This window comes from Triturus cristatus, chromosome 4_1 (assembly GCF_964204655.1).
Source record: "Triturus cristatus chromosome 4_1, aTriCri1.1, whole genome shotgun sequence".
Lineage (NCBI taxonomy): Eukaryota > Metazoa > Chordata > Amphibia > Caudata > Salamandridae > Triturus > Triturus cristatus.
In genome coordinates, this window is record NC_140585.1 from 1161385920 (window position 1) to 1161408536 (window position 22617).

The 22617-nt window shown below is 46.0% G+C and overlaps 1 protein-coding gene across 8 annotated transcripts in view; it reads right to left on the minus strand.

The window, feature by feature from the left end:
- BRD4 (bromodomain containing 4) overlaps positions 1-22617 on the minus strand; it is a 1415251-nt gene that overhangs the window by 639232 nt on the left and 753402 nt on the right. For all 8 annotated transcript variants that reach the window (XM_085654329.1, XM_085654330.1, XM_085654326.1 and 5 more), the window contains one exon: positions 18063-18265. In XM_085654329.1, the coding sequence (XP_085510455.1) occupies positions 18063-18265 (203 nt within the window). The remainder of the gene's footprint in view (positions 1-18062; positions 18266-22617) is intronic.

Below are 22617 nucleotides of genomic sequence, written 5' to 3' on the forward strand. Positions count from 1 at the left end.
GATATCTCTGTCTTAATAGTGTCTACCCAGTTAGCTGGATTGATATGATTCTGACAGAATTCCTTTGTCTGGGTACACCGGTAGCGCAATTCAACTTTTGCTAGGTTGGAAATCAGGGTTATTTCTCTATACTAATGGAAAATGCCATGTCATGTAGCAATAACATCACTGTGTTGACACACGTGTGGCATTAAATAAACATATTCCCTGCAATTGCATCACCATGTAGATGCTCTTCTGGCATTGAAGGAACAAATGCCCCATTACCTGCTAGTCTTCTAGATATAGGTATGTATGAATTAACAGACTCCTGAGATAAGCAGTTCCTGTTTTTAAGATTTTTTGAGAAACACTCTTGGAGGGTACGTTATCCTAAATGCTATACCTTGACTAGATAGTAAGTTTACCCCATTAAGAACCTTAGGCACCTTGCTGTTTCAAGAGTAGAATATTACAGTTTGTTTGTCTTCATTTAGCTGCTACAACCCTTTTCATTTTCATGCCTATGGCAGGTCCAGTAGAGGTAAGGTTATTGGCTCTTTACCAGGCAGTACTTACTATTAGAAAGTCAGGTTCTGCATGGGTCTGAATAAATGTTAGGTCTTGGGTAAATGGGCATAATCTTTTCTATACTCCCTGGCTAACAGCTTTACAAGAGCCTGGCTCCCTAAAAAGCTTGTTCCCCTGTTTGAGTACACTAGGTAGGATTGAAGGTGATAGTTTTTATTTTGCAAATGATTAAAAGGCCCTAAAAAGAAACCATGCTTTAAAAATTTTTTTTTAAAGGTGTGTTTATTAGCATTTAATGCTATTCCTTTCAATACGTTACAACAAACAAATGATGGACGGAATGCTGATAATGCAGACATTCTCCCCCAGTCAAGAGATCTGGGTTAAATCCATCGTTCTTTTGCCCACTACGCCATCCCAGTTCAGACATGGCCATATGCAAATCAGTCTTGATCCTGTGCCTCATGGGAACAGTCCAGCCCGAACTGCCAAGCCATGTCTTCCCTGGACCGGAATCAAGCATCCTAGGACCGGTTTCTGGCTATCAGCCGTCATCAGCCAGGATAGCTTGACTCCAGTGGCGTAGTGAGCATGGGTCCCACGTCTGGGAATACCCATCCCACTTAGGGCGAAAAGCGTTACAACAAACAAATGATGGACGGAATGCTGACAATGCAGACATTCTCCCCCAGTCAAGAGATCTGGGTTAAATCCATCGTTCTTTTGCCCACTACGCCACCCCAGTTTAGACATGGCCATATGCAAATCAGTCTTGACCCTGTGCCTCATGGGAACAGTCCAGCCCGAACTGCCAAGCCATGTCTTCCCTGGACCGGAATCAAGCATCCTAGGACCAGTTTCTGGCTATCAGCCGTCATCAGCCAGGATAGCTTGACTCCAGTGGCGTAGTGAGCACGGGTCCCACGTCTGGGAATACCCATCCCACTTAGGGCGAAAAGCGTTACAACAAACAAATGATGGACGGAATGCTGATAATGCAGACATTCTCCCCCAGTCAAGAGATCTGGGTTAAATCCATCGTTCTTTTGCCCACTACGCCACCCCAGTTTAGACATGGCCATATGCAAATCAGTCTTGACCCTGTGCCTCATGGGAACAGTCCAGCCCGAACTACCAAGCCATGTCTTCCCTGGACCGGAATCAAGCATCCTAGGACCAGTTTCTGGCTATCAGCCGTCATCAGCCAGGATAGCTTGACTCCAGTGGCGTAGTGAGCACGGGTCCCACGTCTGGGAATACCCATCCCACTTAGGGCGAAAAGCGTTACAACAAACAAATGATGGACGGAATGCTGATAATGCAGACACCGTGTCTGCATTATCAGCATTCCGTCCATCATTTGTTTGTTGTAACGCTTTTCGCCCTAAGTGGGATGGGTATTCCCAGACGTGTGACCCGTGTTCACTACGCCACTGGAGTCAAGCTATCCTGGCTGATGACGGCTGATAGCCAGAAACCGGTCCTAGGATGCTTGATTCCGGTCCAGGGAAGACATGGCTTGGCAGTTCGGGCTGGACTGTTCCCATGAGGCACAGGATCAAGACTGATTTGCATATGGCCATGTCTGAACTGGGATGGCGTAGTGGGCAAAAGAACGATGGATTTAACCCAGATCTCTTGACTGGGGGAGAATGTCTGCATTGTCAGCATTCCGTCCATCATTTGTTTGTTGTAACGCTATTCCTTTCTATACATCACAACTGCAAATAAGACCTGAAAGAAAAACTACAACCAACAACAAAACAATACTGCACAGCCTAAACACACACCCTGTTTGTAAGCCACAAAGTACATTTTCATTCTTCATCTGGTATGAAACCACACTCCATCAAGTTAGTTTCAGCCAGACTCACATTAAAAAGTCTAATGTAACCTCTTTCCGATTTCATGCTACTGGAATGCCAATCACGACATTCATTACTGGGGAATATACGAGACCAATAAGTATAAATAATGGAGCATTTAAAGACTATGTGCCAAGAGATGCTCCTACTCGATTTGCATTTGTAACAATTTGGGCTGGGCCCCTTCCCGTTTTTAACAGTCTCTCTGGTGCACAGCCACAATACAAATATTTGAATTGGATAAGGCGTAACCTAGCTAAAATTGCTGCCTGTTTTGCATCCATCTATGCCTCCACCTATTCCTCTAAAATGCTTAAATCCTGCTCCCATTGTTTTCAAGAGAAGTGATAGGATCTTATCACCAATACTTTATAAAACTCTAGTTTCTAACTTTTCTATTGTGAGTTTTGACACCAATGGACTGAAATCCAGCACAGAGTTCATTCAGACTATCGTTATAGCCCTCCACTGCATGTCACAGCTTAAGATAACTGGAATCTATGGAGTTCAAACTCCTTAACAAAGTGCTCCTAGGACAGCTTATGATTTCACACAGTTAAATCCCCAATCTTGGATATTCCCATCTTATCCTAGGCACGGAATTCTTTCAACTGGGACACCTCCCTGAAACAAGTGCCATGCTAGATTGGGTTCTCCTATGTCAGTGTTGTGTTTCAACCAATACATGTCAGCTCCCTATGCCAACACTGCAGGGGTACAGATGTGATAGATGGTATCACCAACAGGGTCTCTCTTCCAAACAGCATCAACCCTAAGCTGTAGTCAAGGAGGGTTGCTAGTTCCAATCTTCTTGCAGGGCCGTTTCTATCCCCCATACAGCCAATAATTGATTGCAACCGCACACAGAAACGTGTCAAAGAGAATTTCAAAGTGGAGAATTAACTGGGTATTCTGTATGGATAACTTGTAGTATATATAACAAATATGGCAATAAAAAAATCATAGAAAAACGCCTCCTCCAAACCATTACCTTCAGCGAATGCTTGCTCTATGCTGTCATGACCGCTTTCATTTTTTACTTTTTAAATCAAGGGGGCTATGTTAAGGATCCAACACATTTTCTGGTCTTGGGAGATCTGCATGCCTAAATATCTGAAGTTATCTTTAGCACAAGGTATCTTAGGACTATTCAGGTTTGCTGCCCTGCCCAATCAAAAATGGTTGATTTACCTCAGTTGATCTTAAGGCTAGTTTCCCCGTAGATTCTAAACATCTGCATCAGTCGTGAAATGGCTATATTAGGCTTCTGCACGTACAATAACACAGCATCTGCTGACTGAGAGATCCATAACAGCAAAAAGGGGATGGGGTAGGTGGCAGTCCTGTCTCATGCCACATGCTATAGGGAAGGGCCTGTACACAGTACACCATTAACCTATAATCTAGCCCCCAACAAACATTACAACACTCATGTATGTAAGAAAGTAAGGACCAAACTTTATTCTTTCCAACACCTATTACCAAAAAGGTCACTCAAATGAGTCGAAAGCTTTCTTGAAATTCACCATGACTAATGTTTTTGGGTCTTTAATCTGATCTATATGAGCAAGCGGCACCTGCAATCAACGGGCACAGTGTTGGGTTCTCCTCTTTGGTGTCAAATCTATTGGTCTTAAATAACCAGGGAGTCAACCACCCCATTCAGTCTGTTTGCTAGGGTCTTGGCAATCAATTTCACCTCAACGTTAATCAGTGAAATCGGACTATAAGACACGTGTCAGTAGTTGGCTGGCCAGATTTAGAAATTACTGCAATTGTAGCTCGTTGGGCAACTTATCGGCTTGTAGTGTATCTTCAAACATAGCCAATAGGAGGGATCAATTGAGGGGTATTTCTTTTATTTCAACAGGAAACCTGTGAGTGCCAGGTACCTTCCCTGCCCGCATCCCCTGAAATGCTTCCAACACATCATCTTCAATGATTAGGAGATCTAACTCAGTACTGGCCTCCGAGGACAGTGTGGACACAATCAAATCAAGGTTGTTCCTTTCCAGCAGCATTGTTTGGTGCAAATCATCTAACCTTTCATAGTAACTTGCAACTGTGTTTGCTATTCCTGCTGACTTATGGACACTATCTCTCAAAGGATCCTTAACCCCAGGTATAAATCTGTGTCTTTGTTGGCCAACCAATGTATCAATGTCCACATTTTGTCTTCATACTCGTAAAGGTTATGTTGCGAAGCAGTCCAAGCTGCTTTGGCCGCATTGGTCAGCCACCACTTCAAATCTAAGCTTACCACCTATAGGTGGTGTAGGGTTTCTTCATCTTGGGATCTTTTTTCTTTATCTGGAGATTATACAAACTGATTCTCTAATACAATAAGAAAAATGCTACTTACCAGTATACATCTGTTCTTGGGATGTAGAGCTGCAGATTCATATACTTTTGCATAGATCGCCATCTGGTGTTGGGCTCGGGTGTTTGCAGTTTGTTTTTGTCTTGGTAGAAGTCTTTGTAGTCACGTGACTCCTCCCTAGGACGATAGTGCACATGGGCATCAGCTCAATCCTTAGATTGTTTTTGCCACGAGGGGTTACGATGGAGTAGTAAGAAGGAGAAAGAGATGTCCATGTGTAACGTATCTAAGTAAGATAGTACTGGAACAGATAGAGGTATCCGGGGAGGCGGTTGGGCGTATACGAATCTGCAGCTCTACATGCCAAGAACAGATGCATACTGGTAAGTAGCATTTTCCGTTCGAGGCATATGAGCTGCAGATTGTATACTTTTGCATAGACTATACAGCAGTTACCTCCTTAGCGGTGGCTACCTGTATCTTTTGTAGTAGTTTGAAAAAGTGTTCTTAATACAGCCTGGCCCACATTAGCTGGTTGTTTGGCCTCCACATCTACACAATAGTGTTTTGTGAAGTTGTGTGGTGTAGCCCAAGTTGCTGCTTTGCAGATGTCATCTAGGAGAATGTTCCATAAGAATGCCATAGAAGCCCCTAGTTTGCGTGTGGAATGAGCTTTAGGGGGAATGGTTAGCGTGTGTTTGGCTTTGATAAAGCATATTTGGATGCATTCAACAAGCCACCTTGCAATTCCTGCCTTTGAGATGGGATTGCCTTTTTGAGGTGGGGAGAAAGCCATAAAGAGTTGCTTGGTCTTTCTAAAGGATTTTGTCCTTTTAATGTAGTAGAGTATTGCTCTTTTAACGTCTAACGTGTGAAGGGCTAGTTCTGCCACGGAGTCTGGTTGAGGGAAAAACACTGGGAGTTCAACAGACTGGTTGAGATGGAAAGCAGATACGACTTTGGGTAAAAATTTAGGGTTTGTCCTAAGAACCACTTTGTTATGATGGATTTGTAAAAATGGTTCGTATATGGTTAATGCCTGGAGTTCACTAACTTTCCTGAGAGATGTGATAGCAACCAAGAAAGCTACCATCCAAGTGTGGAACTGTAGTTCACATATGTGGAGAGGTTCAAAAGGGGGACTCATGGGGCTGGTAAGGACAACGTTTAGGTTCCATACTGGAGAGGGCGGGACTCTGGGTGGAATTATTCTCTTACGTCCTTCCTAATTTTTTTTGATAGCGGGCACTCGAAACAAAGACAAATGTTGTCTGTTTTGGAGATAGGCTACATCTAGCTGCCATAGCAGCCTAACAGATGTATATGCTAGGTTACATTGTTGTAGATGCAAGAGGTAGCAGATAATGTTCTGAATAGAAGCATCTAGTGGATTGATTTTGTTGTTTGTGCAATAAATGACAAATCGTTTCCATTTTGCAGCATAGCATGCTCTGGTGGTAGGGCGTCCAGCCCCTTTAATGATGTTCATACAGTCTTGCGGAAGATTTAGGTAGCCAAACTCTAAGACCTCAGGTGCCAGATCGCAAGGATGAATTGATTGGGATCTGGATGTCTTATCTCTCCATGGTTCTGAGTGAGAAGCTTGGGTGAGACATAGCTTTTGATGAGGAACTACTGATAGTTGCAATAGGGTTGTGAACCATGGTTGTCGGGCCCACGTTGGAGCAACTAGGTTCATTGTGAGGGAATGCTGTTTTGAGTTTCCGAACCACTATCTGAATGAGTGGGAGAGGCGGAAAAGCATAAGCAAATTTCCCTGACCAGTTCATCCATGGCTCATTGTCATTGGACAATGGGTGTGGATACCTGGACGCGAAGGTTGGGCATTTCGCGTTTTGGTGTGTGGCGAACGGATCTATTTCTGGGTGGCCCCACATTTGAAAGAATGGAAGAAGAACTTGAGGATGAAGTTCCCATTCGTGGATCTGCTGTGTTTGACGACTGAGCAGATCTGCGATTTGATTGTGTACACCTGGGAGGTGTTCTGCAAGGAGATGTAGGTTTTGTGGAATGGCCCATATACATATGCTCTGAGCTAGGTGTGAAAGTTGCCGTGTGTGTTCCCCCCTGTTTCTGTATGTAGTACATTGCTGTCATGTTGTCTGTACGGACCAAGGCAACTATTCCTAGAAGGTGGAGTTGAAAAGATTAACGCTAGGACGATTGCTAACGATTCCAGGTAGTTTATGTGGAATGGTCTTTGTTCGGGGTCCATATGCCCTTAATGATATGGGTTTGAAGACGAGCTCCCCAGCTGGTGAGCGATGCGTCTGCTGTTAGCACGATCTGTGAAACCGGGCAGACGAAATGCCGCCCTTTGGAAAGATTTTGTGTGTTCCACCACTGCAGAGAGTGTAGGGTGCGGTCGTCCACCAACACCAGATCGGTCAGCTGACCTTGAGCCTGGTTCCGCTGACGTGCCAAACATTCTTGCAAGGGACGCATTTGGAGTCTTGCATAAGGCACTAGGAGAATGCATGAGGCCATCATCCCAATTAACTGCATGAACACTCGCGCTGGCAGTGAGTGTTGAGGTTGAATTTTGGGATTAGAGCCTGTATGGCACTTATCCTGACTGGATTGGGAAATGCTAGAGCTTTTGTAATGTTTATTGTAGCCCCTAAGTATTGTTGTATGCTGGACGGTTGTAGATGGGAATTGGCAAAGTTTACTTTAAATCCCAAACTGTGAAGCAGTTGAATTGTGTTGTGTGTGTGTTGCACACAGCTGCTGTGTGACTTGGCTTTTATGAGCCAATCGTCCAGATAAGGGAAGACATGAATGTGAGGTCTCCTTAAGTGGGCTGCAACTACTGCGAGGCATTTGGTGAAGACTCTGGGTGCTGTAGTGACCACGAACAGGAGTACATTGAATTGGTAGTGTTGACCATCTACCACAAACCTGAGATATTTCCTGTGAGCGGGGTGAATGGGAATATGTTAGTAGGCGTCCTTTAGATCTAGACTGGAGAGAAAGTCGCCCTGTTGAAGTAGTGGAAGCACCTGTTGGAGAGTGACCATGTGGAAGTGGTCTGACTGAATGTAGAGGTTTAGTGGCCGGAGGTCCAGTATGGGCCGGAGAGAACCGCCCTTTTTTGGAATTAGCGAGTAGAGGGAGTAAAACCCCTGTGCCTTGATGGCAAGGAGACTGGTTCTATTGCATGTTTTTGTATTAGAGAGAGAACCTCCCATTTGAGAAGTGTTAGATGTTCTAAGGACATCGGGCGCTGTCTGGGAGGGATGTTTGGGGGGGTAGAAGTGAGTTCCAGGCAATAACCATACTGGATAATTTGTCTTACCCACTTGTCTTTCGTGATGAAATTCTAGACAGGTAGGAACTGTGAAAGACATCCCCCAACAGGACTGGGATGATCAGGGGGTGTGGGGGGGGGTCACTGTTTAGTGTGAGGGGTGGTGCGGCTGTTGCTGCCACAACCTCTTCCCTTATTATTGTTACCTCTGTATCCTCTGCAAAAGTATCCCTTGGGGGATGTTTGAGTGGGGTTCTTGTAGGAGGAAGAGAGCTGTTCTTAACCCATGGTTTTTGACCCGGCTCTGTTGAAAGAGCAGCGAAAAGAGCCTCTAGGGGAAGGGAACTGTAAGGCCCCAATAGACTTAGCGGTCTCTGTATCTTTCTTCATCTTTTCTAAGGATGTGTCAACTGTGGGCCCGAAAAGATGTTCCTGTTCAAACGGCTGATTTAAGATAGCAGTTTGAACCTCCTGCTTGAATCCGGAAATCCGGAGCCAGGCGTGTCTGCGCAACAAGACACCAGTATTAATTGCGTGAGATGCAGTATTTGTCCGCATCCAACGCACATTTTATTGAGGTGTTGGTAATTAATTTGCCCTCTTGGATAAGGTTGTTGGCTTTTTGTTTGTACTTGTAAGGGAGGTGTTCCATGAGCTTTTTAAGTTCGTCGTAGTGAGCTCTGTCGTACCTGGCCAATAAAGGTTGGGCATTGGCGATCCGCCAATGGTTTGCAGCCTGTGACGAGATACGTATCCGTGATGCGACAATTAATTTGGATTCCTTATCAGGAGGGGGGTGTCGCCTGTACCCTCTTAGTTTGCCCACTTGCGTGCATTAGTTACCACAAGGGAATCCAAGGGGATCTGACCTTTAATATAAATTGGGTCATTAGGAGCTGCCATGTATTTTTTATTCACCCTGGGGTTGAGAACCCTGGCTCTGACTGCGTCCTAAATACTTCTGGGGCGTGTTTTATCAAGCCTTTTAACATTGGCAAGGTGCATGCTGATTTTTGCGAGGGTTTCTAGCAAAGAATCTTCATCTAAGGGGTCGGAGTGTAAGGGGACCCCATGGTATTGGGCAGCTCTGGTGATAAGTTGCGCGAACCCAGCGTTGTCATCTGGTGGTGACGGCTTAGATGGATAGACATCCGGGTCATTATGTGGGTCGGGGTCTGTATTATAGTCCTCCCAAAGGTCTATGTTATGTGGGATGGTATGTGAATCATCATTATCATCCCCCTGTGGATCTGTATCCCCACCCACGTCATCGTCAGTATCTGAGGTGAAACCATAGGTTGTGGGGAGAGTGGTGGAGAAATCAATAGGTGTGGATTAACTGGAACAGGAGAAGGAGGTGGGGGAAGTGTTGGTACCCATGTCCTGTTTTTTGGGAGGTATTGGAGGCTCCTCTGAGGTGTTCAGTTTCCTCTTTTTTGGAGGTTTGGCAACTAGTTTGCCCGTGGTTGGATCAATGAACAAAGTTTTTTGTTTTGGGTCCGAAAAATCAGGTGTAGGCTGTGTGGACAAAATGTCTTTGTTCGGTGCCTAAGATTTCCGGTTCGAGCCTTCTTTGGACGGAGTCTGTGAGGCTTTCCGTGGGGTCTTAGACTCTTTAGGGTTTTTCTGTTCCGAAGCCTTTAATGGCTCTGAAAATTTCTTCGGCTCAGAGTCTTTGTCTGACGTCGAAAGCTTAGACGTTGAGGCTGTCTTCGGCATCGACGAAGAATCTTTGCCTTGTGGCTTCGGTGCCGGGGAGGACTTCCCAGTGCCGGAATGGGGTTGACTCGAGCCCGAGTCGGAGGGCTTATGTTTTTGTTTCATAGCCGGGCCCGAGGGCGGGGCGTCTGAAGTATGTTGTCGGTGTCGACCCGAGCTAGAAGGCGAGGGTGTTACCGGGGCCTTCAGTTTGTTTATTGGGAGAGGGGTTTGGGTACTTAAGGACCAATGAGCCAGAGTGACTGTTTCCTCCTCTGCGTCGGAGTCGTCAGCTTCGGAGACGTCTTCTTCATCACCAGATTGCTCCGGTTGGAGTTCAGGATCTGTTCCGAAGACGTCTGGAATTGAGCTGCTATCGCGAGACATTTCGTGCAGTCGAGTCAGATGATCACGGATGGTTTTCTTTGACCTGAAAGATGTACAGGCCTTGCAGTTCTTATCTTCGTGCTCCGGGGAGAGGCAGAGATTGCACACCTCGTGCAAGTCTGTGTGGGAACCACACCCGAGGCATTTTTTGAAAGGAGTCCTTTCCATTGACTGCAGGCGTGGTCGGCGCGAGGAGGGCCACCGGCCTGCGTTGAAGATGGTCGAGAAGTTTGTTTTGAAGATGTGCGTCGAAAAGGGAAACGCGATCGAGGCAATACCATCGAGTGGAGAGAATTGCGTGACGAAGGGGGATTCGAAACCGATATCGACCCGGAGCGCAGCAATATACATCCGAACCCGATGGCAGAAAAAACAATCTAAGGATGGAGCCGATGCCCATGCGCACTATCGTCCTAGGGAGGAGTCACCTACGGCGTGACTACAAAGACTTCTTCCAAGACAAAAACAAACTGCAAACATCCGAGCCCAACACCAGATGGCGATGTGTGCAAAAGTATACAATCTGCAGCTCATATGACTCGAACTTTGGCTTTCCTCGAGGCCTCCTGCATATTCTTTTAACTGTCCAATCGCTCGTCAGTCAGGGTAAATTCAGGAAAAATCTGCTCCTTGCCTAAGGCACAGCATGGCACACTCAAAGTTATTTTTCTTTTATGTTTAGAGTATTATGAGTAATGGCATGTGCAGGCCTTACAGGTCTCAGACTTGGGAACGTTAGGAAGAAAGAGAAAATGTACCATGGGACCATCCACTTGAACTAATTTTCAGTGGCACTTAAGGTAAATTTATATACAGGTCTTTCCCATGTCACTAAAAGTTAAGTTATCAAAGAGACTAAAAAAATAAATGTCATAGATCCCAGAAAAACTGTTATCCTTTGGCTTGTCTTCTCTGAAGGCGTTTGCCTCTGTCCACATGGATCACTGATATTCTATGTCAAAAGTAACTCAATAATCAACAAGTTCTTTCGCAGCTTGTTTTACTGTATTGTTGATATAATATTATTTTGTGATAATAAGCAAATTTTGCAAGCTTACTTGTAAACGTATATGAACGCCCAACTGGGCACTGTTATGGCAAAACTTCAAAAAATGTGTTAGGGGATAAAAAGTAACAATAGTCAGTGCAATTTTTCACCTCCAAATCCAAGGGTGAAAAAAGAATCTAAGAATGGAGGAGACTCACCTGGATTTGCGCCTGACACCATAAACTCTGCCTATAATCAAAGCTAAAAAAAGGATAATGTTACCTACCCAGTAAGCATTTACAGCTGTAGATTAACATGCTGTGCATACTCCTGCCATCTAGTGTTGGGTCCAGATGTTTGCATTTTGTTTTTCTTCGAAGAAGTCTTTTCCAGTCATGAGGTAGGTGACTCTTCCTTTCGGTGATAGTGCGCATGGGCATCGACTCCATTGTTAGATTATTTTCCCACAGAGGGGGAGAATGGAGTGATAGTAAAGAATAGAGATGTCCCTGTGAATGTTTGTAAACTAAAAAGAGAACTGCAGCAGGTACAGGTACCCAGGGAGGTGGGTGGGCACATGTGAATCTACAGATCTACATGCAAAGAACAGATGCTTACTGGGTAAGTAAATATACCCGTTCGCATAGGCTATATAGCAGTAGCCTCTCAAACCGGTGGCTATCCTGTAGCTGTTGGAGTGGTGTGAATGTTTCAAGTACTGCTTGACCCACATTGACTTGTTGTCTCGCTAAAGCGTCTACACAATAGTGTTTGGTGAATGTGTGTGGTATAGACCATGTTGCAGCTTTGCAAATGTCAACTATGGGAATGTTTCCCAAGAAAGCCATAGTTGCCCCTAACTTGTGAGTGGAATGTTCCCGAGGGGATACAGTTAAGAGTCCTCTTTGCTTTTGCATAGCAAGTTTGAATGCACTTAACAATCCACCTTGCAATACCAGATCTGAAGATAGGATTGCCCTTGTGTGGTGGTGCAAAAGCAACAAAGTTGTTTTGTTTTATGAAATGATTTTGTTCTTTCAATGTAGTACAAGAGTGCTCTTCTGACATCTAAGGGGTGTAGAGCTAGTTCAGCAACAGAATCAGGTTGAGGGAAGAATACGGGAAATTCTATCAACTGATTTAAGTGAAATACAGATACTACCTTGGGTAAAGATTTGGGGTTGGTACGAAGAACCACTTTGTCTGTGTGGTTGGAAAAAGGGTTCTTGTATGGTTAGTGCCTGTCGTTTACTCACCCTCCTTAATGAAGTGATTGCAATGATTTGTATATATGCAGATATTGCCGCGAGGTGTAGTCTCATGGAAGTGTAAGCCAATGCTGACTGTTGCAAGTGTAACAGATAACAGATTATGTTTTGTATGGAAGCATGATGAGGGTTAATAGGATTGTTATTACAATAAATAACAAATTGCTTTCACTTAGCTGCGTAACAGGCTCTTGTGGTAGGCCTACTAGCCTGCATAATGATAGTCATACATTCTGGTGGAAGGTTTAAATAAAAAAACTCTATGACTTCAGGAGCCAGATCGCGAGGTTCAGATGTTTGGGATCTGGGTGTCTGATTTCTCCAAGGATCTGTGTGAGGAGACTGGAGGTTAAATGCAGCTTTTGATGCGGGACCAGAGACCGCTCCAACAGGGTTGTGAACCAAGGTGGACGTGCCCATGTGGGAGCTACTAGGATTAGTGTGAGAGATGTTTGCCTGAGTTTCTGAACCACTAATGGAATGAGTGGAAGAGGCGGAAAAGCGTAGGTAAATATCCCTGACCAATTCATCCATAGTGAATTGCCTTTGGATTGCGGGTGTGGGTACCTGGAGGCGAAGCTTTGGCATTTTGGTGTGTGGCAAACAGATCTTTCTAAAGGGACTACCCAAGCACGGAAGTATGTGAGGAGAACTTGAGGGTGAAGTTCCCATTTGTGTATTTTCTGCCTCTGCCTGCTGGGTAGGGCTGCAATCTGGTTGTTCACTCCTGGGAGGTGTTCCGCTAGGAGATAAAGTTTGTGGTGGACGGCCCACCTCCAGATGTCTTGGGCTAAGTGGGACAGTTAGAGAGAGTGTCCCCCCCCCCCCCCACAGTTTTTGTATGCAATACATAGCTGTAATGTTGTCTGTACGAACCAAGACAGCTTGCCCTCCAGGTGAGTCTGAAACGCCTTGAGAGCTAGAAAGATTACAAGCAACTCTAAATGATTGATATGCAGCAACTTTTGTTGTTGGCTGCACAGGCCTTGCACTGTGTGTTGTGGAAGATGGGCTCCCCAACCAGTGAGGGACACATCTGCTGTTAGTACTATCTGAGTAACTCGGTCTATGAAGGGCCGTCCTACATTTTGTGTTCCACCACTGCAGAGAGCGATGATAACGGCGGCTTACCAACACTAAATCAGCTAATAGACCCTGTGACTGGTTTCACTGACTGGCTAAACATTCTTGAAGTGGACGCATGTACAGTCTGGCATTGGGGATGATCATGATGCAAGATGCCATCATTCCCAGCATTTGCGTAACAACCCGAGCTGGAAGCAGATGATTGGGTTGAAACTGGAGAACTAAAGCCTGAATATTGCGAATTCTGGCTGCGTTGAGAAACACCAGAGCTTTTTGAGCATTCAGAGTGGCTCCTGAGTAGTCCTGACTATTGTTTGGTTGGAGATGTGATTTTACCACATTGACTGTGAACCCTAGTTGATGTAGTAACTGAATTGTTCTGAAAGTGTGCTGAAGACATTGCTGGTACGTGCTGGCTTTGATAAGCCAGTCGTCCAAGTATGAGAAGACATGGATGCTTTGTCTTCTCAGGTGAGCAGCTACTACAGCCAGACACTTTGTGAAGACTCTGGGGGCAGTGGTGACTCCAAGCGGGAGTACCATGAACTGGAAGTGTTGACCCGCTAACACAAACCTGAGGAATTTGCGATGAGCGGGGTGGATTGGAATATGGAAATAGGCTTTTTTAAGTCAAGAGTAGACAGAAAGTCGCCTTTCTGCAGAAGAGGTAGTACTTCTTGAAGTGTTACTGTGTGGAAATGATCTGACTGTATGTAAAGATGGAGTTCTCTGAGATCTAATATTGGTCTGAGAGAACCATCTTTTTTGGGTATTAGGAAGTAAAAAGAGTACATGCCCGACCCGTGATGTTGTGATGGTACAGGCTCTATAGACCCTTTTAGAAGGAGAGACTGTACCTGTTGTTGGAGGAGGTGTAGGTGAACTGGTGAAAGTTTATGTGAATTTGTGGGAATGTTTGGAGGAGTGTTGAACTCCAGCCGTAACCAGAAAGGAAAATTTGTGGTATCCACTTGTCTGTTATTGACTGCCAGATTGGTAGGAAATCTGAAAGTCTTCCCCCGACTGGTATGGAGTGGTTGGAGGGAAGTCACTGTTTTGTATTGGAGGGGGAGGTGCGTGAGTTTGAACCTCTACCTCTGCCGTTATTGCCTCTGTAACCCCCTCTGAAGTACCCCTTAGAGGCAGAGTGTTGGTTATTGCGCTTGTAGGTGGAGGTGATCTCCGAAGAGGTATTTTTGGAGCCTCTGCGGTTGAAAGAGCACCAAAAGGGACCACGGGCTTGTGTTGACCGAAGGGCTCCCATGGATTTGGCCACTTAAGTGACTTTCTTCATCTTTTCCTGTGCAGAATCAACCACTGCGCCAAAGAGGTGTTCCTTATCAAAGGGTGTGTTTAATATGGAGGTTTGAACCTTGGGTTTGAACCCAGATATGCGGAGCCAGGCGTGTCTTCTTAAAAATGACGCTGGTGTTTACAGCTCTAGCAGCAGTGTCTGCAGCATCTAGGGAACACCTGATTGCATTGTTTGAAATAAGTTGTCCCTCACGCACCAGGTCTTGCGCTTTGGAACTATGTTTTGGGGCAGAAATTGGACCAATTGCTCCATCTCTTCCCAGTGCACACAGTCGTATTGTGCTAGCAACGCCTGAGTGTTAGAGATGCGCTATAAGTTTGCTGCCTGAGAGGCCACCATTTTCCCCGAAGCATCAATAAGCTTGGATTCTTTATCCGGGGGTGGCCCATCTCCTGTAGTTTGGGAGTTGCCTCTTTTTTGTGCGTTGGCCACAACCAGGTGTCCAATGGTAATTGTCCCCTTACATATATTGGGTCAGATGGTGCTGGCTTGTATTTCTTATCTACTCTAGGGGTAAGAATATGAGCCCTGACAGGATCATTGAAGCCGTCATCTACATGCCTTATCATCCCTTTGAGCATGGGTAGTGTGTGTGATGACTTTTGTGTGCTGCTAAGGGTTTCAAAGAGGAAATCCTCTTCTAGGGATGCTTTGTGCAGCCGCACCCCATGGTAGTTACCAAAGGGGATGATGGACGGAGCGTTTGAGCAAATCAAACACTCACCCCCAGTCAACTGATCTGGGTTTAATCCATCATCATTCTTTAGCTCACTCCAACACCCCAGTTCAGACATGGCCATATGCAAACCAGTCTGACCCTGTGCCTCATGGGAACAGTCCAGCCCGAACTGCCAAGCCATGTCTTCCCTGGACCGGAAACAAGCATCCTGGGACCGGTTTCGGGTTCATAACCCTCATCAGCCAGGCTATCTTGAATCCAGTGGCAAAGTGAGCAAGGGACCCACGTCTGGGCATACCCTGCCAACTTAGGGCGAACAAAGCAATCTCCATGCCACTGGATCAAGCTATCCTGGCTGAAGAGGGGTGAAACCCCGAAACCGGTCCTAGGATGCTTGTTTCCAGTCCAGGGAGGACCTGGCTTGGCAGTTCGGGCTGGACTGTACCCATGAGGCACAGGGTCAAGACTGATTTGCATATGGCTGGGTTCAGACTGGAACGGCATGGTGAGCAAAAAAACGATGGATTTAGGCCCAGATCTCTGCACTGGGGTGAATGTATGACATTGTTCTGCATTCTGTCCATCAACTGTTGATTTTGCATTTGTCACCCCGAGTGGGAAGGGTATGCCCAGAGGTGGGTCCCGTGCTCTCCATGCCACTGGAACCAAGCTATCCTGGCTGAAGAGGGGTGAAACCTCGAAACCGGTCCTAGGATGCTCGTTTCCAGTCCAGGTTGGACCTGGCTTGGCAGTTCGGGCTGGACTGTTCCCATGAGGCACAGGGTCAAGACTGATTTGCATATGGCTGGGTTCAAACTGGAACAGCATGGTGAGCAAAGAAACAATGGATTTAGTCCCAGATCTCTGTACTGGGGTGAATGTATGACATTGTTCTGCATTCTGTCCATCAACTGTTTTTGCATTTGTCACCCCATGGTAGTTGGCAGCTCTACCCAGTAATTCAATGTAGCCTACACTGTCATACGATGGAGAGGGCTTGGTAGGTTACAAGTCGGGATCATTGCCTGTGGGCGATATAGTGTTGTAGTCATCCCATGGGTCTGTCTGTAGGTAATGGCTGATAATCATCATCCCCATCCCCATCATTCTGGTTGTCAGGTGTATGTGGTGGTGAAGGCTGGGGTAAAAGTGGGTGAACATGAGGGGAAGGGGGTGATTGGAGAGGAAGAGGAGGGGGGGAAGGGTTAGTTACAACACTTCTCTTCTTCAAAGGAATGCGATATTCCTCTTCCGTATCAGTCTTTCTTTTTAAAGTGACTTTGGTGGTGATGTGTCCAGCCTTAGGATAAATGTTCAACATCTTCTGTTTCGGGTCCGGTTTGTCGATCGGAGTGTCAAAAGTGTGCTTTTTTGGTGATTTCGGCATATCTGACTGTTTCGGCAACTAATGTTTCAGTGCCGAAGTCTTAGGCGTTGATGTCTTCGGATCCGAAGTGTGTTTCGGTGCCGAATGTTGTGGGTTGGAGCAGGACTTTTGTTTCGACACCGAAGGTTTCATCTCGGAGTTTGATTTGGAGTGAGGCTTTTTGGAGCCGGAAGGCTTTTTTGTAGGCCTCAGTGCCGAGCGAGAAGGCAGGGCGTCAGAAGCGTGGTCTCGGTGCCGGCCTGGGCCCGAGGATGTGGGTTGGACTAGAGCCATCTTATTGTGTTGAGGTGGATATTGGGACGAGGGAGGGTCTGTACTCACAGTACGTTGTCCATGCAGGATGTCTTCATCTTGGTCAGAGCCATGCTCTGAAATGGAGATCGGTTCCTGCTCCTCCTCGGTTCCCATGGCATCCCCGGCCTCTTTGTTCGATTGTTGGCCAAAGATGTCCAGAATGGAGCTTCAGAGCTGTCTCTGCATGTCACGACGTCGAGCCAGACGGTCGTGAAGTGTTTTCTTGGAGCGGAAAGCCTGGCACGTGTCGCAATCCTGTTCTCCGTGTTCCGGAGATAAACACAGGTTGCACACTTCGTGTGAGTCGGTGCGCAGGTATTTCGCATGACACCGAGAGCAGAATTTGAAGGGAGTTCGCTCCATCGACTGTGGGTCGGCCCGATGCTGGTAGGCCAGACGGCCTTCCACGAGCTTTCCAATCGAAAGATAGTTTTAATAAGTAAATATGATACGCGAAGAATGGGAGGCGCGATCGGAAACAGTACTGTTGAGGGCGAGTTTCTTGTGCACCGAGGGCAGTAATTCACATCCAAACCCGATGGCGGAAAAAAACAATCGAACAATGGAGTCGATGCCCATGCGCACTTTCACCGAAAGGAGGAGACACCTACCTCGTGACGGGAAAAAACTTCTTTGAAGCAAAACAAAGTGCAAACATATGGACCCAACACTAGATGGCAGGAGTATGCACAGCATGTGATCTACAGCTCACATGCCACAAACATTATATTTCTGGACCCAACTACTAAAAGGCGGAATAATGCTAAGCATGTGAATCTCGAAGAGGTTTAAACTGCATAAGCCAAATAAACCATGGCTCATGAAAGGAGTGAAGGGCAGTATCACTCACTTGGAAAAGGCTGGGATGAACACATAAGCAACAAATATAAAAGGCAAGGTGGCAAAAGCATGCAGCAAAAGGAGTGAGACTTATAAGACTAATCAAATTAAGCAGAATTTGACAGCAGAGAAGGGAAAGCCAGAAGAAACAGACCTGGAGTTAGTGCTGCTGTTACTGTTATTTTTCTTGGCTTTTTTTGGTGGTGGTTCCTTAATCTTGCTTTTCTTGGGCTCCTCCACTAACTCTTTAATCTTGTGCTTTTCTTTTTTCTTGTCTTTCATGTCCTTCGGCTTTTTCTTTGGTTTATTTTGCTGAGGTTGAGACAGAGCAGCCAGCTGTTCGTGTACCGCTTTCAGCTATATAAAGAAATAGGGATGCGTCACAATGGAACTCTCCACTGAAGTCTGACACAGCACTAGAGAACATCCAGCAAGCATATCAATTACAAACTAGACCTCTAGATATTTGTAAGCAGCAGACAACAAAACTGTATTTGCTGACCAGAAATATTTGCTACATCTTTATATTTTAGTTTCAAATTACACCAGGATAATCTATATTCAGTTTTGCGCCTCACGATCAGCTGAAACACCCAGCCCTTGCCATTTTACAAAAAAGGAATTATGGGCAATTACAGAACCTTTTTCAGTGGAACCAAAATCTGAACTTTTTAGGAAAGCCATCAAGACCCTGCTACTCCATGGACTTTCTTAAAGAACTCCCAACCATTTCTTAAGGGGGTATTTTTGCAAGACTTTATTTAGGGCTGAAAGCAGAACATATGTTCTTGCAAAACTGAAAATAAATAGCCTTAAGTAAACGTGTTTTAGTTAGACATTAAGAGTCAGCATTTGTGCCACCAGAGCTCAGGCTACAAATTGATCTCTAAAGCTATAGGAGAACCTATAATTTAAACACCCACCCCCATTTGAAGGGGGAAGCCAAAGTGAATGTTGTGAGGGTGGGCAAGTAAAGTGATGAACACGTTTTGTGGGTGTGTACCAAAAGAGTGTTTTCACTGTCAATGCTACAGGCCCACCTTTGTATGGAGGTAGGCTGACACTCATGTTTTGAGTTGAAGCATATGTAGGAGCATCTTTAAGAAAAATGTGTTCCATTTTTAGCTTTCATCCTAGTGTCCATCAATTTTAACTATACCAATATCATCAGCTGGACACAGTTTATGGAAAGATATTTCAGCATCACAGGATATTGATAGCCATGAAAAAATGGTTGGATTTTCTGTGTCTGTTTTTGCTGGGCAAAAACACAGTACTCCAACATCCCACGATAATAAGGATCTTTCTGCAGGTGTGACTAGATAAAGAAAAGTACAGGCAACATGATTGGCTGGCTGATGTGAAATTGTGAACACACTTTAGGCAGGAAAGAGGGCAGCATCCCCAGGTATATCCCCATTTACATGAAATACTCTGTATGGCTTTACATAAGATAGTGCCTAAAGTTCTGCTAGCATATGGTATTGCTATGAAAAAAAAATTTCCACAGCAAATGTTGCAAGGTAGCCTTACGAATTGGCTCAAAGGAAGGACACAATAACACAGATCGGACTAATCTGTGATCCCTAGATGGTAATGTATTTCGCATTGACCAAACATTCACTTTAGACCTTCCAGGAAATCTAACTACAGGAATCTTAAAGAAACACATTTGATTCAGTGTCTTGCTATAAGCAGTCATTGCAGCACGATGGACCTTTATGGAAGTGTAGGAAAGTAGGACCTGCTTTTAAGGTTACCCCCACTTTGTGCTTGTTGTAATACTGTTTCTGACTAGTCTGACTGGGATTCTGCTAATCAGGACCCCAGTCTCTGTGCTTTCTTCCCTAATTAATATGGTAAGTACTTAGTGTAGCCTTGGCAGGCAGCCTCACTAACCAACAGCAAACTGACTGTAGGCAGGTCCTCAGTCAGTACAGACATGTTCTCCCTGACACCCAGTCAAACCACCTGCTGTACCCATGAAGTGGACAAATGTGAGTCTGCCTGGTAAGAGTAACATCTACAGACAGCCTGACCATGTCAGGGACTGCATCAGGACAGAGGTCCAAGAGATGCTGGAATTGGGAGTCATTGAGCCTTCTGATAGCCCCAGGGCTAGTCCAGTAGTCCTTGTACCAAAACCTCAACCAAAGGAGGAAAAAGAGAGATGAGGGTTTGTGTGGACTACAGAGGCCTCAATGCAGTCAATAGGACTGATGTCCATCCTATTCCAAGGGCAGACAAACTCAGATACTTTTGGCCTCAAACAAGTTTGAGTACATTTGACCTGACAGCTGGCTACGGGCAAATCAGGCTAGCTGAGGATACCAAGCCAAAAACAGCATTCTCAACCCCTAGTGGACATTATCAATGTATTGTGATGCCCCTTGGTCTGGATAATGCACCTGCCACATTTCAGAGGCTGTTGAACAAAGTTCTAACACGCCTGGCAGCCTATAGTGCAGCATATCTAGATGATATAGCGGTCTTTAGTTCCACCTGGAAGGATCACCTGGTCCACCGTAAGAAATGTTCTGGAGGCTCCGCAAAAGGCAGACCTCACTATCAAGGCCACGAAGAGCCAGACAGGGCAGAGCAAAGTTGTGTACTTGGGCCACCTGGTAGGAGGAGGCAAGGTTCAACCGTTGGAGAGCAAAATCCAGACTATTGTCGACTGTGTTGCTCCCACTACCCAGACTCAAGTCAGAGCTTTCTTGGGACTGACTGGGTACTACAGAAGATGTGTAAAGGGATATGGGCCTGTTGTGACTCCCCTGAATGAACTGACATTTAAAAAATGGCCAAGAAAGTTCAGTGGACAGTAAGCTGTCAAAAGGCATTTGATTACCGAAAGCAGGCCATGTGCACTGCTCCCGTCCTGCAAAGTCCTGACTACTCCAAAACGTTCATTGTTCAGACAGATGTATCCGAGATAGGGGTAGGGGCTGTGTTATCACAACTTAATGCAGAGGGCCAGGATCAACCAGTAGCTTTTATCAGCAGAAGGTTGACCCCCAGGGAGAAACATTGGTCAGTTAATGAGAGGGAGGCCTTTGCTGTGGTCTAGGCCCTGAAGAAGCTGAAGCCATACCTGTTTGGCACTCACTTCATTCTTCAGACAGACCACAAACCCCATTATGGCTTATAGAGCTAAAGGGTGAAAACCCCAAACGTTTGAGGTGGTCAATTTCCCTACAGGGGATGGACTATACAGTGGAAAGTAGACCTGGGAGTAAACATGACAATGCAGATGGACTCTCCAGATATTTCCACTTAGAAAATGAAGACTCAACTGGGCAAAGTTAGTCTCATCGCCTTACGTTTGGGGTGGTCGGGTGGGTATAGGTGAGTAGGATCTGCTTTTATGGTTACCCCCAATTTCTGCTTGATGTAATATTATTCCGGACTAGTCTGACTGGGAACCTAATAATCAGGACCCCAGTCTCTGAGCTTTCTCCACTAAATTGATATGGTAAGTACTTAGGTACATCCCAGATTGGACACTGGGGCACCCTATCAGTCCCTGGTACATGGCACTAAGGTACCCAGGGCATTGGTACACCAGGGGTCACCCATGGGGTGAAGCATCTATTATGCCACCCATTGGAGACCACTAAATGTATAACTACAGGCCTGCCATTGCAGCCTGTGTAAGCTGGTGCTAGCGCCACTTACGAAAGATATATGTTTACCTATATCTAGGGTCACTGCACCTAAAAGCTATAAGTCACCCCTACAGCTGGCCTTTCAATCCTGAAGGCAGGGTGCTCGGTTCTATGTGCGTGGGTGCCCCTGCATGAGCAGGACACCCCTACAGCCTACGGAGTCCATTCTCCCGAGTTGTAAATGAGACAGCCATATAACATAAAGAGGGGCACTGTGTCATTACGCGATGACCATCTCGAAATTGGCTGAACCGTACCCAATTATGTTTTGTATCAAACATGTTGGTATCATACCCTCACTCCGTAATCGGTGTAGGAGGTATGATTTCATGCACTGTAAATCTCCTCCGGAGGCTCAGTGCTCCCGATACCAGTCTTCTAGACCCGGACAGCACAACATAGCTGCTGCCGACCAGGGCCATGATTCTGCCTTCCCTGCTGCTGAACCAGGCTCGAAGCAGGGGAAGGCAGAACAATAGGTATCCTGTCACAGGGAGGTGTGACCACCTCCCAGACAGGGTTTAGTGTATTGAGGCCGGATGGGAGTGCTTGCCAACGCCACTCAGTCTGCTTGAAAGTCACACTTGGTGCCCTCCTTGCATATTCCCAGGGAGCCGTTGGCTCCCGCTCTGGCGTGTAACTGGACAAAGGGCATGGGAGTATCCTCCCTACTCACTGACCTCTCCCCTGGGAGGGAACCCGGAATCGTCCCAACCCTTTCCTTAGGGTACTTAAGGGCTTATCTGAGGGTAGGTCCCCAAATTATTCGTGGGAGAAGATTCAATCCAAGGCACCACTTCTTCAACCGTCTGGGCACTCTAGACTTCGCTGGACTTCCCTCTGGGCATCAAGGCTGCACCGGAAAAAATTCTGCTGCTCCTGATCTGGACGCCCTCCTCGTCTGCTGCAACGTCCCTGCCTGTGCACCATACAGGAAGCTTCCAAGGCCTGTGGGCATCCAAGACACCTGATGGAATCTCCCTTGAAGTGAAGGAGTCACTTGCCTGCATCTGCAGGCACCCCAACTAAGCTGACCGGTCT